General features: G+C 32.2%; 1 protein-coding gene across 3 annotated transcripts in view; it reads left to right on the forward strand.

Annotated features, from left to right (window-relative positions):
- The window catches only part of LOC124365871 (E3 ubiquitin-protein ligase RNF216-like), a 77865-nt gene that overhangs the window by 11987 nt on the left and 47755 nt on the right, over positions 1-18123 (forward strand). Inside the window, exon 2 of one of the 3 annotated variants that reach the window (XM_046821965.1) lies at positions 6601-8048. The exons of 1 other annotated variant lie outside the window; for it this stretch is intronic. In XM_046821965.1, coding sequence (XP_046677921.1) covers positions 6661-8048 — 1388 coding nt within the window. In that variant the 5' untranslated portion in view covers positions 6601-6660. The remainder of the gene's footprint in view (positions 1-6600; positions 8049-18123) is intronic. One more of the 3 variants, XM_046821964.1, reaches the window with a different exon arrangement.

The following is an 18123-nucleotide window of genomic DNA, read 5'->3' on the forward strand; positions in this document are numbered from 1 at the left end:
AGTCTATACATGTTGCTGCTCATTAATATGTCATTCATTTGTGCATAGTCTTGTTTCTTTTCAAGACAGTCAATATTAATGTCACCCATAAGTACTACTGGGTGGTTCCCAATTGGAATGTTGTCAAGAGTCTCAGATAAAACTTTAAGGCCGGATTGGAGGTTTCTTGGTGGTCTGTACACTCCAATAAAAAAGAGTATTTCTGCCTTCCTCTAGCTTAATAGCAGCCACTTCACACGTAAGTTCAATACTTAAATGACATATCATTTCAGCCTTGTCCTTCAGTATGTCTTTAATAAATAGGCTACCCCTCCCTTTAAGTGTGACTTTGTGCTATATTCAGCTACTAGTGTGTACCCTATTACTCTTGTGTTTAAAAGTGTTTCTTTCTTCTGTCCATGTTCTGTAAGTGCCACTATCTGGTTCTAATGAAGATAAGAGTGTATTTAATCTTTCAATTTTATTGGCAACTCTGTCTACATTCTGGTGAAAGATAGTGAGAGTTTTTTATAACATTTTCTTTAGGTAACGCCTATGATTTTATGTCCCGCCTGCTTTTATTTTGCTCTTGATTAAGCTCGCATGTTCTAAAAAATGTCCTGAATGATGGGTTCTTGAAGAGACTGGTTATTAGTGTTTAATGGGGATAGAGATTGCAATGGCTGAGAGTTTAATGGTTTAGTAACAGAAGAGGCCAGTGATAGGTTTGCTTGCTCAGTGTAGCCATAGTGTTGTTTCGTGTGCTCCTTGTAGAATATAATGTGTTTTAAGAAGAAATCTTCATAATTTTCATCATTTCTTTTCAATTTAGCATTCAATGCAGGGGACTTTCTTACATTAATTTTTATGTTTGAGGTGGCAGGTAGCTGTAATTTCAAGTGGTTTGATTTTTCTGCCACTTTTGCTACTTGCAAGGAGACACTAAACACGTTCCTCTTCTTAGCTCTGTCTGGAGAGAGTATGTGAATTTTGTTTTGTGTAGTATTACTGTCTCCTAAAGTTTGGTTTTATGTATCACAGGCAAGGTCGGCTTATTTATTATTTTTAGATTATCAACAGGTTGTTGTATAGAAGGGGCTTGTTGTTGTTGTTCATGTTGTTCATTAGAGGGGCTTGTTGTGAAACATAAGCTTTAATTTAGAATATTAAGTTCACCACTCTTAAAAATTAAGTTTTACCCTTTGAGGCTGAAACAATATGATCTTGTATATTGTTTACAAGGGATTTGAGATAGTCTCTCGTTATTCCCTCTTGGTCTTTTAGTTTTTGAGGTAGTTCATTATGATGTAGCTTAAGGGTTTTAGACAACTACAACAACAACAACTAGGCCCTACAGATACCTGCAGAGAAGCGTTCAAGTCACTTAAGATCTTAACCGTCACATCACTCTACATACTTGCAGTTGTCATCTACACCAATCAGTTGGACCTTCCAAGAAATGAAGACATACATTCATACAACACTAGGAAAGCAGCCGACTACAGTCTTCCTATTCACCACACAACAACATTTAGCAAAAAGCCTTCATACATTGGCCGCAAAATCATCAACTCATTGCCACAAAACTTTAAGGACAAGAGAGGAAACCAGTTAAAAAATGAACTTCAGAACTGGCTAGTGGAGCGACCCTTATACTCGACCAAGGAGTTTTTTGACCTTTTATAAGATGACAAAACATTACACAAAATTAATAAATAAATAGATACATAAAGTTGTAAAGCAAGATTACCACATGTTGACGCCATTGTATTTCTTAAAGAAATTGCAAATAAAGAATATTGTCTATTGTCAATTGTAACTTTCTTTCTTCCTCTACTTCTTTTTTGAGGACTTTTTCATTGTTTTCAAGGTAAGTTATTCTTTCCTCGACAACAGTTTTTTTATTTTCCAAGTTTGAAAGTGCAGTATTTAGTACATAGATTTTGCCTTTAAGGTTTCAAATGTTAGCATTAAGAATATTTATGTCATCACTATAAAAGGTCTTTTCATTGTTAGACTGTATAGCCTAAGTAGCTCTTCTTTTAGTTTTTATTCTTGAACTAGTTTTCTGTTCAAGAAAGTAATTTCTTGTTCCAGTTTAGAGTTCCTTGAGATTAGGTTCTTCTCTTTTTCTTAGCTGCACATGAGCCTGTCTTCAATGTCATGGTCGTGTGCTGATTTCTCTTGTTTGAAATCATGTAATTTTTGTTCTAGGGATATTTTTTGGCTATTGAGTTCAGTTATCTTACTAAGAAGTCTATTAATATCTTTTTTGAGCTCTGTATTTTCAAGCAGTAAGGCATTCCCTACTTCAGCAGCCAGGGTGAGGGACGTTTCCAGGTCCGTCTCCTCCAACTCCCGGTAGTTATTGATTTTTTTCTACCACCTTACCTAAGCTAACTTTGGATGTGCTTTGTTCTAGAGGGTTTTCACAATCTGGGTTTTTAAAACTGTCCTGACTGAAATGGGGAAGAGGAAAGCTATTTTGGATGTCCCTCTGGTCTCTTAGATAGTCATCCTTACTTTTGTAGCTATCTTGTTTTAGACTGATGTCAGATTGAACAGTATCGTCAGAGGTTAAAGTTTGCAGAGCTGACTTGGCTTCCATTAGTGCTTTGTTGAAGACTTTGTTTCTAAAGTTGTCTACTTGTGGGATGCCATATTTGTGGATGTTTTCTGAGTAAGAAAAAAGGCTTGACTCATTTGCTTGAGCCACTGTGTTGTCGCCAAAAAGAAGGGTTTTAAATTTATAAGAGTTATTTTTATCATTTTTTATCTTGTCAATAACGTTTGCTGGCCAATGATGGTATCCTTTTATCTTGACAAAGACTAAATCTCCCTTTCAAAAATGGTTGGATTTGTTCGTTGTCATTTTGACTATTTGGTTGTAAGTTTATTTGAAGGAAATCGTTAGTGAAAAACCCTTAAAATGCAGGTATGGAAAGAAATCAGTATATAAAAGTTTGGCTGATTCTTTATGTCAATAATCTTGAAGTCCAGGTTTAAAAATAATCAGTTTTTAAAAGTTTGGATGATTCTTTTTGTCAATAATCTTGAAGTCCAGTTGTGAAAATAATCAGTTTTTAAAAGTTTGGCTGATTCTTAATGTAACATAATTGATTGTGTTACAATCAAGTGCCTTGTCTTTAAGCAGCTGCTGTCAGCAGATGTGATGGTAGGTCAGTGTTTGCTGTGGCAGCAGGTGTCAGGTAACTAACACTCAGCTTTGATACCACTGCCTGTAGGATTGGCAACTCTATGATGAAATCAATGTATTAGAATTTATGAGTTGGTGTGAGTTGGCTCTGACATCACTACCACTTGTCAAATAGGTATAGAAATATTTTCTTTCAAGATGAAATAGATTAACTAATATATGTGTTTTCTCTTAGGTTTTTAAATTAGTTTCAAGTGTATGAAGATGAGTATCTCCTTCTTTAGTTGTTAATTATCTTGTAGTCAATAGAGGATGTTACGTGTTAGGTGATGCGTCAGCAAAGGTAGGTTGTCTTTAAAATAGATTTATAAAGTACCAATGAGTTTTGAAAGTAGTGTTTCTTTTATTAAAGTGACTTACAAATGTTGTAGGTTTAAAGTTGTGTAGTTTAGTAGATTTTCTGTTGGTCTAACCCAATAAAACTGTACTAATAAGATGAGCACTGTCACAAAATATGTTAGGTGTCCGCCATCTTGGTTTTCTAAGTATCGAGGAGTGAAGATATTTGTGGCATTTCCAATTTTGTCTTTAAGAATGTAGTTGATGAAATTTTATCACCCCTAACCTGCCTTATAAACCAAATCTTAACTGTAAGTGAATTCCCAGACTGTCTAAATTATTGTAAAGTTACACCTATTTTTAAAAAGGGACGAACAGAAATGCCCGAGAACTAAAGATCTATTACTATTGTACCAACCCTTAGCAAAATAATATAAACCTGTATGTTTAAGCAATTATATAAGTATTTTATGGAAAACCATAAACTGTACAAAAACCAATTTGGATTTAGGCCAAATCACTCTGCTGTTAAGGCTATAGAATGTCTAGTAAATTCAATTCTAAGGGGTCTAGAAAAAAAACAGGTGGTTGGTTCTACCCTTATAGACCTAACAAAGGCATTTGATGTTGTTACTCACTCTATTCTTTTTGAAAAAATTAATTTCTATGGTGTAAGAAACAAAGAATTAAAGTTGATTCGAAGTTACCTAACAAATAGAATGCAAATGGTAACTGTACTCAATGTTTCATCACAGTATCATAAGATAGTAATAGGTGTTCCCCAAGGTTCTGTACTTGGTCCTTTTTTGTTTTTAGTCCTTATTAATGATTTTCATGTTAATGTTTCATCCGTGTCTGTATTTTATGCAGACGATACAACTCTTCTTTGTTCTAATGTGAATATGTGGCAATTTAATGTACAATTAATTAGCTCTTCAACAAGCTAAATATTGGTATTCAGCCAACAACCTTATTATAAATGAAAATAAGATTCAAAACATGATTTTTACATGCAATGATAATTATTTAGATTTAGATGATAACTACATTAAACCTGTTAAGCTCTTGAGGATTGTACTTCACAGTAAACTAGCTGGAGGCCACATGTGGAAGGTATCTGTAAAAAACTTTAGAGTAATCTTTCTTCTACGTAAACTTAAGTACTGTGTTAATTTTGAAGCATTGTTAATGACCTAATTTGGACTGTTCCATATACACCTCTGTTATGGTACCCATCTATGGGGAAATTCTGTTGCCTCCAAAAACGTTTTCTTGTAGCAAAAAAAGGCAATCAGGTTAATGTTGATCTTTTAATTCAAGAGTCCTGCAGAAAGTCTTTTTGTAATTTAAAAATAATCACTCTTGCTTGAATTTACATACAGGGTGTTTGAAAAGTATGGGTACGGCTTAATATTTTAAAAACTATAGGAGATAACATCTATAAACTTTGCACAGTATCATATAGCTATGTAAACTATTTTTTCTTGGTATTACCATGACATGCCAACCATGGGGGGACGGCCCACAGAGGAAAACATGGAAATCTTAAATTGAAGCATGGGTCGAGTGATACCTCATTTGAAAGAGCTCACTTAGTAGAGTTGAATGCTGCAAACCGCATCTCAAAAGGTTTATCCAATCCGAAATGGCGGGTTGTTTTAGGTACACATTGTAAAGTACATTATGCGCTGCCATTTCTGACTGGATCGTCGTATTCTGATGCGGTTGGCGGCGTTTTCACTCTACTAACCAATGTGTTTTCACTGAATTTTTTTAATTAGCAAATTATGTCGTAAATTTATAACACAATAAATAAAACACAATAAATACCGATGTTTTTTAGTTTATAGATGTTATCTCCTATGGTTTTTAAAATATTAAGCCGTACCCATACTTTTCAAACACCCTGTATATCAGAATTTAATGTTTGTTAGAGAAAATATCAACAACTTTATCTCTCATGAGTTAGTACATGATTACAACACTAGGTTTTGATATAATCTTGTAGGACCTCAAGTAAGACTAACTCGGACCTATAATAGTTACAATTCCCAACAAACTACCATTAGCTATAAGAGAACTACCAATTAAGTATAATTAATTAAAGGATTTCAATTTGGCTTAAGACAAAAGCTTTTTACTCTGTTGACGAGTACATGAAGTTCAACATGTTTGATGTGTTACAAAATATGTCCTAGTTAAGGTAACTAAATTAGGCGTACAAATGAGATTTTATGCCAAATGTTTTTTCATGACGAAGCCTATTGTAACTGAAAATGTTATTTAATGGCCAATAAAGATCTTGAATCTAGTCTTGTGTGTAATTAAAAACTTTTTTTGTATCTTAACCGGTTTGAGATATTGATTACATTGATTACACGTACATCCCATAAGAATGTTTCTATCACCAAAAAATTTTAATTATGGCAAAAAATGTGATTTGATAAATATCTAGGCTAAAGTCATTGGTCAGCTTGTACATCATTTTGATCCAATATGGACCTTTCAATTAAAGCATTCACAACTCCGTTATTTATGGATGTAAAAAATATCAAAAAGGTGTTTTGGAATGTGTATAACATTTTCTAAACTTTTTTATATGAATATTTTGTTGTACCTTCAAGCATTTTCATTTTCAGGCATTTATTATAATTTATTTTTTCTCCACATTGATGCCTTGAAATATTTGTTACCTTTTATGAGACATCCTGTTTATGTTAATATGCAGAGTTTTACTTTATTAGGTTTAACCAACAGATAACATTTAGATGGTTCATATAACAGTTCATTTCACATTAAATATAAAATTTAAATGTCCCTTGCGATTAATCAAATTTAAAACATATGCTGAAAATACTGTTTTGGAAATAGAATTTATAAATGTTAGACTACAATAAAAAAAAGATGCTCACGTTGTAAAAAGAATTTTACAGCTACACAGTTACAAATGTACAACAACATTAAGATAAAGTTTGTAGAAAAGAACAATACAGGAATTAATATTGATAGAATGTTGAAATAATTTAGTAATTTTAATCTGAGTTAATAGTGAGTTGTATATTATTAGAGGTAAATGAATTTTAATATTTTAAACTTGACAGAAACCCTTAAAAGCATTAACAAAGACAATGATGACCTTTTGTTTCAGATAAATTCAGCAATTTAGAAAAAAGGGAAAAACAGAAATGAGTGTCAACACAACAATTGTGAGGCAGTTGAAAGAAATCTTTCCTAGCATGGAGGAAGATTTCTTATCTGGCCTCTGTGAAGGTTACACACTTGAAAACATTGATATGAGCGAGTTGGTGGATCTAGTGATGGGTTTCCAAAACCCTGGAATACATGACCAGATTACCCAGAATAGTTTTCAAAACAGTGTTCAACATGTAGATCATCAGGTTTATAATGATAACGGTTTCCAATATCTAAGTGATGAAAATGTCATCTCTGATGTTATTCAGAATAACATACATAATTTGAGTCCTGAAGTGGATAACAATGACATTCCTTATCCAGAAGAAATTGTTTTCAATAATGAAGAAGAAATGATAAGTGTGTTACCTGTTATTGAAGATGATACTATAGTGATAGAAGATGATATTTTGGTTGGATGTGCACCATCTCGTGATGGAGAAGGAGGTAACCTTATAAATACTGTTGAAGCATCTGCTAAGAGTGAAACTAACAAAGTAATTTCTGGTGATAATCAATTGGAAGGTTCTGTGAAAGTCATGTCAGAAGTGTGTTCAGAATTGGAATCCCTGGAAAATAAAAAAGGAACATTTGAATCTGAATCTTCTAAGTTGCAAGATCAAGTTGGAAATGATGAAGATTTATCTATTGAGGCTTCCATCAGGTATCTTTGGGTAGAAGAGATAAACGTTACAACTAAAGATTCACAGATTTCTCAAAACAGTATGAAGGAAGCGTTTCATGATGAGGCAACAGTTAAAGCAAATAAATTGAATAAACAGTCTTCTAACAGTAGAAACAACTGCGCTTTGGAATCTCCTAAAACAATGTCGGAGGAAAGTATAGAGTCTTCACATAATGTGTCAGGTAAAAGTGAGACATCCCATCAACAAAGAAAAATCAGAATTGTGTCAAGAAGGTCACTTGACTCAGTGAGTTATGATAAATCTCCAAATCACTGGTCGCCAAAGCGAGTGTCTTTGCGAAGCTGTAAAGTGAAGAATGATGAATGGAGATTAAGGAAACTTTTGCGCAAAAATAGACTCTCAGTGCCCCACAAGGGGCAGGAAAGTGTTGAAACCAGTCCAATATCTCCGTCTCAATTTGACAATGTTGAGAGTAAGTTCTCTCTGCTCAGCAAAGTCTTGCCAAATGCTCAACCTGAGTATCTAATGGAGGAATGCCGAAAGATATCCAGCCAAGAAGAGCTTTTAACATTCATTTCTCAATCACTTGAAACTAAAGACACAAAGATAATGGATCCATTTGAGTGTACAGTGGAAGAATTTCTTATGGTAATACCAGACCCAGTCGAGGAGTTTTCAGACAGTTACATCAGGACAGGTTATGAAGAGAATGCAGAAATCTACTTAAAGTCTCGGTGAGTGGGTTTTTATTTTCATTAACCATTTGAATACCATTGAAAAACTTTGCATTCTCTTGTTAACAAATATGTGACATCATTAACGGTCTCATAAGTGTTCTTTCTTTAAATTTGAAATGAAGTAATACCATTCTTTGTTTGATTTTGGTTTTTAAGAGAAAGTTTCTCTTTTGAATCCATTTAATTTGATATATCAAATTGAGTACCGGTACTTTACATATTTCTTTTATGTTTGAGTTGAATGAAGAATGATTTTTAAAGAATGAAAGGATGAGTTAAATTTTAATACAATAACTTTGTCTCGTAAATTTTGATGTTTGTCACAAATTTCGTATTTATCTTTTTTAGTTTTTGTTTCAAAACACTTATTTCAAATAACATCCTGCACATAAAACGTTATGTACATCTCCATCTTCTATAAATTTAAAAAACTCTGTGGGTCATCTGGCTTGTTATAACTAGGATCAGATTTATTTCTGTGTTTGTCCAATTGTACAGTACTACAATGTTAGTTGTCACAATTATTAACAGTGGATTAGTTTATTGAGGGTTAATTTTAATATTGAATTTTCTTTTTTTTTGCATTCAAGGATTACAGGTATGTCATTGATTGAATTTATTAATTTCATTACCTTTACTATCTCATGAACTGAACTTTCTTTTAAAATAAAAGCTCTTTAAGCATATATTTCTGAAACTACTACAATTTAAATTATTGTTTAGTATTTTTTTAAATAAGAATAATTTAAACTGCCACATTATTAATCCTTTGAATGCTAAGCACCTTGTAGCAAGCACTTTGTTACTGGAACAGGCAGTAATAAAACATTATATTTTGCAGTATTTCATAACTAATTCAGTGTTTAAGATATTAAATTCTTTAATTATTTTTCCCCACTGAAACTTTTTGTACATACACTTATTGTTAAATTGATTTTTCAGGGGGAAAATTATAAAAATATGCATAGTAAATGTTTACTTTTCTTAATTTAGACTTAGAAAAACATATTTTAAAAATATATACAAAAATGTAGTCTTATTTGGAAACAAATATACATGTTAACATTATTACAATATAACACATTTATTATATTATTTAGTCGGTAGTATGAAAATTTATTTTTGCAGTAAAATAGGATTTTGGAAGTTTGCCCATTCTTACATGTTGAAAAAATTAAATTCACTGTTTTGAGAATTGAAATCAACCCTCTACTTCAGGTGTTAAGGAAACCAATGCATAAAAACTTAAAAACTAAGGTGCGGTGATGGACTGACACTAAAAAATTCTCAGTGTCAGTCTTCCGTCTTCCAAATAGACGTGGTTGGAAGAGTGAGGGGTAGAGGCCAACCGCCTCCGGCTTTATGTTTTGGTCCTGGATCGCCATGTCATGATGGGTGTACAAATTTTATTGGTTGAGGTTTGTTTGATTGCTAAGCTTTTTAGGTTTCCTAATTAATTCCTTTTTAGATTTCCTAATTGCAATGTCCAATTATTAGATTTGGGATTCAAAGGGTTAAATTATGCAGTATAAGTAAAAATGTTCTTTGTCACGAAATTACAATAAAACCATTTTTTGAATCCTATTAATGACTATTTCATGTAACAGTGCAGCAATATCAGTTGTGGTCGATTCCCATGGTCAGTTCGTCTACAGATTCAATAATTATATACCAAGGTTAAACAGTAAACTAATGTTTAAACTGTTTGTTAGTGAAATTATAGGCGTACATATTATGAACCTATAACAGTTAAAATTAGTTCTTTGTTTAATTCAATTTTAAAACTTAAATTTTATGATTGTATACTTTAATCACTTACATGATGTATTAGAAAGAACTACCTAATAGTAGGGATTATAATTATAGGGCATTCTAGTAAAGATTTTGTGCAGATCGAATGGACAAGGTTTCTTTCATGTTTTTGTATTAGTCCATATGTATGTCCCCACAATTGAAACAAGATGGAATCAGCTGCCTTTTTATACTACATTTCAGCAAGAGTAAGTATTTTGGGATTGGTATGTCTTTATAAAAAAGCTTTTGTTTTTTTTTACAATAATTAGTAGGTCTGTCATAATTATGTACTTGTCTTATGCAGTGGAATTTAACAACACTGCTTGAAACAGATTTGAATAATTTATATCACATTTTTTTGTGTGCAAAATAAAATTTCATTTAAACCTTAATCTTTCATATTACTGCATGGTATTTTTCTTTTCCATTTTCAAAATATTCAATAGCATGATCTAATTTGTGTTCATAATTATACTGGTTTTCAGTTACAGTGTTTAAAAGGTTTTTAAAATTATTTTTGTGATTTATCAAATCTCTCTCGATTTGACCCTCTAGTTCCTCCATCTGTAGCTCCTTCACTTGAAGCTTATTTTTCTGTTTAAGAATTCTGAGTGATGTTCATTTTTCATTTTCTCTATTTGCTGCAGAAGAGTTCTTGATTGATCCTCGGAAATGTTAAGATTGTCTTCAGGTTCTGCCTTTATTCTGAGTGTAGATTTCAGGTTGAAATTCTCTTGCTTCAACTTGTTATTTTCATTTAAAAGGAATTGCTCTGCAGATGTTTCAAGAGTTAGTGATGTCTCAAGGTCCTGTTCTTCGGTGGTTGGCTAATTTAATAATTTTTAATTTAATTAATTTTAATTTTTTTTATGTTTTAGTTTGTCAGATGTTATAAATGATTTTGGCTAGCACCATAGTGCAGTTTCTACAAGTCCAGTTGTTAATCTCCTCCTTTGTCACTTTTAAATATTTTCACATCAGCGCTTTTAGGATTTTTTTATCTTCTTTTGAATTTTTAATAATAATAGCAAAAAACCGTAATCAGTTTTTTTCATCAAACGTCTAAGTATAATGAGAAAGGTATGTAGGCTTCGCAATTTTGCACAAAAACAATTATTTCATTGTTTTTTTAATTTTTTCCCCGTGTAGGCCTACCTTAAGGGGTACCTAAAAAAATTAATTGACCTTAAACATTAAGCAATCGTGCGCCCGATGGGGTACACAATAGTCTGAGGTATTTATTTAAGCATGGCATAAAATTTAGTAAACCTCCAAGACAGGCAAACAATAAAAACGCAATATTGAAGTTCATATCAACGTGTATCCCATCGGGTGCACCACACATTTTACAAAAGCAAAGTGTGTACCCGATCGGGTACAAGACGGCTGTTGTGAAATATTGCGTGTTCCCTATCTGGTACACGTTTCGTGAATGTGTTAAAGTCCGTATCTGTAATGTTAACGCAGCTACCATGATACCAGAGTTAGAAAGCATCATTGCATTTAATAGCAGAGTATTCCACATCAATGCCACAATTTCTGCATGAGTATCTAGCAGGTTCTATCTTTGTTTTTGGCGTTGTCTACAAATATGGCAATAATAAAAAGTGTGTAGAGTTTCTTAGAAATTCAGTATCTACATATATGACTTTTTAGAAACTTAAATTAAATTATTTTAGTGTATATTCACTACAAACATTATAAAAACAAATAATTTTACAAATTAAATATGTTCTGCTTCTAAATTTCCTCTTACAATGAAGCAAAAGTCATTTCCAACTGCTGAATGTGAACCTAGTATCTGTACATTATTAAGTCAGAGCCTTTTCATCTGAGCTATCAGCTATACTTTTATATTATATCAGATAAACTGCACTTTGCCCCTATCGACTGATTAGCAGGTGAAAATCCTGTTATCACAGGAAACCTGGCTTATGCTTAGTTCTTATCTCTAAGTAAAACTTCAAACTCAGCAGCTGTCAAAACTGTTGTTTACAAACTGTATTCTTTCAGACCACAATGTTGAATTCAGTTTTATTTATTTATTTAAAAGTCTTTTTATAACACCACAGATACAAAAAATTAACTTATATAGTTTAGTTTTTGCTACAAGAGGTTATAGCGTGTAAAATAAAATATCATTAGTCCATAAAGTAAAACCTGTTAGTGGGAACTTCAACACGGTTTCAGTCTTGTGTTTGAGCAAATAAGAACATTCAACCACTTTAAGATATTAAAAATAAAATATAATTAGTCCATAAAGTAAAACCTGATTACTGGGAACTTCAACACGGTTTCAATCTTGTGTTTGAGCAAATAAGAACATTCAACCACTTTAAGATAAAAATAATCAAATATAATTAGTCCATAAAGTAAAACCTGATTACTGGGAACTTCAACACGGTTTCAGTCTTGTGTTTGAGCAAATAAGAACATTCAACCACTTTAAGATATTAAAAATAAAATATAATTAGTCCATAAAGTAAAACCTGATTAGTGGGAACTTCAACACGATTTCAGTCTTGTGTTTGAGCAAATAAGAACATTCAACCACTTTAAGATATTAAAAATAAAATATAATTAGTCCATAAAGTAAAACCTGATTAGTGGGAACTTCAACACGGTTTCAGTCTTGTGTTTGAGCAAATAAGAACATTCAACCACTTAAGATATTAAAAAATATTAACACAAATTACACTACTGAATACAATCACCACCTATGGACTAAATCTATTTCTCAATTTCACAAAACCACGCAAATTAACAAAAACTGTATAACTTATTGACAAACATCTATTGATTTTCAAATGACAGGTGTTCCCTTTTTTTGAAGACCACTCCTAAAAACATACAAAGACTTGTATGAGTATATATGAGTGTTACTTATGTAAAGTAGTAAACTATATATTGTAGCACTGTTTTCCAGTTGTGAACTATGTTCACAATTTTTAGATACTAGGATCTTCGAGATACATGCTCTGTTTTTGTATGTGTTTTTTAATTTTATAACAAAATATACTATATCTATATAGCCTACAGGGTGAGTCAGAAATATGGTAAAATATTTTAAGACGTGATTCTAGAGCTAAAAATAAGAAAAAAATGTTATATAAAGGTAGGTCCGGAAACGCACCATTACTGAGTAATGGCTGCCGAAAGATTTTGCTTTGTTTTCAGTTCACCTGGTGAAATTAAGTGATTCTGAAAGGTTTTGGTCTTACTTTTTAATTAAAATAAGATAGATTTATAAAGAAAATCACCTGAAAAATCAAATAAAACCACTCTAGAGGTTGTAGTGTGAATAGGTTTTGAGAAAATGTATGACATTTGCCAAACATCTAATAACAAAAATACCGTCTTAAATGTTTGATGTCGAATAACATTGTTAAATGACCAGTAAACAAATGGTTTTTCCTAATACAGATTGTAGAAAATTTAATTCTGAAAACAACCATAATAAGCAAAGTTAACTAAATGTGTAAAAAGGTTATGATATTGACTCCTCACGTATTACACTACACAGCAAACTTTTGCTGTTTTATAATAAAGAATGAGTATCTGATTGGTAACAGCTGGTGAAAAAGAAACATACATTTAGTTCAAAATTTTATTTTTTAAATACAATAAACATCTACAATCACTTTAAGTCTCACCGGAAGATTAAAAATGATGCTCTAAATTACCTTCATTGTTCAAAATGCACGCGTTTAGGCGTCTTCTCATCAAGTTTCGGACCCGTTACAAAACTCCAGGTTTCTGCTTAATGGTTTCTATTCCATTAGAAATGTTAAATCGGAGTTCTTCAATGGCATCTATTGGGGAAGAGTAAACTAATGTTTTTAAATAATGTCCCCAAAGGTAAAGTCCAAAGGATTTAAGTCCGGTGATCTTGGTCAGCTGGTTTAAGCTGGCCATGAAACTGGTCCACCTCAGCCTATCGATTGATTTGTGAAACTCTCATTTAGGTGTCCACGAACAGCCAGAGAGTAGTACGCAGGTGCCCCGTCATGCATAAACGACATGTTTTGGCGCAAATGCAGAGGTACATCATCAAGCAGGTTTGGTAGTTTTCGTCTCTTAAAAATTTCAAGTACACCACGCCATTAAGCCTGGGAGGAAGCACGAGTGCGACTAAATGATCTGCTAAGATTCCAGCCCAAACATTTACTGAAAACTGATGTTGTGGGCGATTACGTTTGATAGCATGAGTATTTCTGTCTGCCCAAATGTGGTTGTTGTGGAAGTTAATAATAGCTGTTCTTGTAAAGTGAGCCTCATTGGTAAACAAAATTGTATTTAAAAAGTTTGGATCAGCACATTTTAATAGAAGCCATCGACAAAAACAACATGGGGAGCGTAGTCTTGTGGCAGAAAAGTTTGGACATGCTGGAAGTGGTGTGGGTGTAACTGGTAATCGTGTAGTATTCTCCGAATACTAGATTGGCTGACATTGAACTGTAGTGACAATTCTCTAGTGCTCTTTTCAGGATAATCAGAAATGTCATTAAGAACCAACTCTTTTAATTCAACAGTCCTACATGATCGGGCGATGCCTGCATTACTATGCTCAGAAGACTTCAAAGAACCTGTTTCAGACAGGCGTTGATGAATAGTGGCAAAAATCTTGCGCTTGGACACCTGCGGTTAGGAAAGTTCTCTTGATACAGACGTCTTGCTGAAGTACTATTGCAGCGTCCCAAACCATACATTAAAATGCATGTCTACGAATTCAGAGTTTGAATACACATGAATATTACCTTCCATTTTAATAAATGAAACACACAACACAAAATCACTAATAACATGGATGCAAATAGCTGGTTAAAATATTTAACACAAGCACATAGTATCTTTATAGTTTGTTGTTTTGTTCAACAATGAGGTGACATATGTCATGTAATAATAAATGACCAGCTGATTATTTATTATTTAAAAATATTTAAACAGTTGTTGTTTAAAAGAATAATTATTACCAGCTGTTACCAATCAGATACTCATTCCTTATTATAAAACAGCAAAACATTGCTATGTAGTGTAATACGTGAGGAGTCAATTTCATAACCTTTTTACACATTTAGTTAACTTTGCTTATTATGGTTGTTTTCAGAATTAAATTTTCTACAATCTGTATTAGGAAAAACCATTTGTTTACTGGTCATTTAACAATGTTATTCGACATCAAACATTTAAGACGGTATTTTTGTTATTAGATGTTTGGCAAATGTCATACATTTTCTCAAAACCTATTCACACTACAACCTCTAGAGTGGTTTTATTTGATTTTTCAGGTGATTTTCTTTATAAATCCATCTTATTTGAGTTAAAAAGTAAGAACAAAACCTTTCAGAATCACTTAATTTCACCAGGTGAACTGAAAACAAAGTAAAATCTTTCGGCAGCCATTACTCAGTAATGGTGCGTTTCCGGACCTACCTTTATATAACATTTTTTTCTTATTTTTAGCTCTAGAATCACGTCTTAAAATATTTTACCATATTTCTGACTCACCCTGAATATAATACATATATATATATATATATATATATATATAAAACTAAATATATATATTATATATATAAAAATCTGGACTAAATTTGTGACCTTTAGGTCATTATAAAATTTTACATAACCTAAACATTATTACAATAATTTTTTTATTAGATAAGTATTCTTTTTTTATAAACATATTATTTAAAAACATTTTTACAAATGTATGTGTTTTTGATTATGAAAACCACACTTCCTATACTACTTTAGGTTTTTTTACTAAAACTAATTTATTTACACAATAGTTCATGCAAAACTATACATTTTCTGAAACTAGACTAACTTTTAGACCTTTACGCTATCTTAGAATTGGAAAGTTATTTACTGAACTGCATTTTCCAGGCACACCGTCCCCCCTTTTTCACACACAAACAAAAAAAACCTCCCTGCTCGCCATAAAAAAATTCAAATGAAAATATTTATTGTAGTTACTTATTTTTATTGTATTTTACTTTTCATTACAAACAAAATGATACCAAATACAGTTAGGTTTGTAGTAAAAAATCATTTTTTACAAATACAAAAAAAAAAAAAAAAAACAGCTTACAAAACTGGGAAAAAAAGACTTGGAGTTTAAGGGAAATACTAGTGGAAATTGGAGGGTTAAGCTAAATCCCGAATCTTTTTATGAAATTAATCAAAATAACAATGTAACTTCATCACAATGTTGATAAATGACTGGAATATGTCATATGATTAACCTTCACCATGTACTGTGTTTACTAATTTGTTTATTCTGTATTTTTATCATTGCCAACAGTGATTACCCACAAGACCAATGTAAGCAAAGAAATTTTGACAGACAAAAATTGAGACTTGTGATGGGTCAATGTGTGACATTTTCAGTTCTGATGTAGAGGTAGAGAATCATCACAAATTCTTTAGGTTAACTTGTTGGACAGTTATTATGTGTACAGACAGATAGAAATTGAGACTCATGATGGGTCAATGTGTGACATTTTCAGTTCTGATGTAGAGGTAGAAGAGGTAGAGAATCACCACAAATTCTTTAGTTTAACTTGTTGGACAGTTATTATGTGTACAGACAGATAGAAATTGAGACTCATGATGGGTCAATGTCTGACATTTTCAGTTCTGATGTAGAGGTAGAAGAGGTAGAGAATCACCACAAATTCTTTAGTTTAACTTGTTGGACAGTTATTATGTGTACAGACAGATAGAAATTGAGACTCGTGATGGGTCAATGTCTGAAATTTTCAGTTCTGATGTAGAGGTAGAAGAGGTAGAGAATCACCACAAATTCTTTAGTTTAACTTGTTGGACAGTTACGTGTACAGACAGATAGAAATTGAATTTCATTAATCAAAGTGGCGAGATAGGTTTTAATAAATGCTTAGCCAATGATCAAATAGACTCCTCTTTGAGCACAAAGGAAGTGAATGAGATAACTGAGTGATATATTGATATAACTCATATTTAATCAGGGTGATAATATTTACGCAGATTGTCACATTCTCTTTCTTCCTTTCTGTCTTCACTACCAGAGTTCACAAGTTACAAGTGTTCATCGCACAGCATGTTCCAACAATAGATATTGTGCTGCTTGGCGGAAAATGTGGAAACCAGTCCAATATCTCCCATCTCAATTTGACAATGTTGAAAGTAAGTTATCTCTGCTCAGCAAAGTCTTGCCAGGTGCTGAAACTGAATATATGATGGAGGAAAGCCGAAATATATTTAGCCAAGAAGAGCTTTTAACATTCATTTCTCAGTCACTTGAAAGTCACGACTATCCAAAATTGGAAGTAGAAGACAAAAAAATAATGGATAAATTTGAGTGTACAGTGGAAGAATTTCATATGGTAATACCAGACCCAGTCGAGGAGTTTTCAGATACGGTAGTTACATCAGGACAGGTTATGGAGAAAATGCAGAAATCTACTTAAAGTCTCTGTGAGTGGGTGAGTGGGTTTATGTTTAACCCTTTGGAGACCATTGACAAACTTTGCACTGCTGGAATTCTAAGTTAACAGACATTTGACACCATTGATGATGTTATAAGGGCTGTGTCTTTAAAATTGAAATGAAGTTTGGAATGGAACATAAGTTTTTTATTATATTCTCAATCATCATTTTCTGATATTATTTCTTTATTGGCTACTCCATCTTCTTTAAATTTTAAACTCCGTGTTAGAATAATCTTGTAGGTTATGGTTGAGTGTGTTTTCTTACATAACAACTGACCACTTGAAAAAAATATAACTTTAGGTTATAGCTGAGGGTCATTTTGTATTAAAATAATCAAATATACTTCACCTATAATTCAAAGGAAGTGAATTTAGTAACTGAGTTATATCTTGTTATCACTTTTATCTAATCGGACTGACAATATATCAGTAGATTGTCAGTCTCCTTCCTGACTGTCCTTAAGACAGGACTTTATAGCAATAGCAGTCTGTGTTAATGTCCATTTGATCAATGTAAACATGAATTAGCCATCATAATGCACAAGACGGTAATGATGATCATTGCAAATGTCTATTTATACAGTTACAAACACCTACCATAATTTATTAATCTAATTAATAAGCAGTAATTTTTAGTTTAGTAGACGACTGTGGAGTCATAATTTTGTATTTGGAGAATTTTGGCTTACTCAATTATTCAAAACGGATTTAATTTTGGATTATACTAGTGGCCAACATAATTTTAGCTCCATTCGAGCTTAAAACACTTTTCAATTTTATTTTTAGTTGTAGAATCATGGGAT

The sequence above is a fragment of the Homalodisca vitripennis genome, chromosome 7 (genome assembly GCF_021130785.1).
Source record: "Homalodisca vitripennis isolate AUS2020 chromosome 7, UT_GWSS_2.1, whole genome shotgun sequence".
Taxonomy (NCBI): Eukaryota; Metazoa; Arthropoda; class Insecta; order Hemiptera; family Cicadellidae; genus Homalodisca; species Homalodisca vitripennis.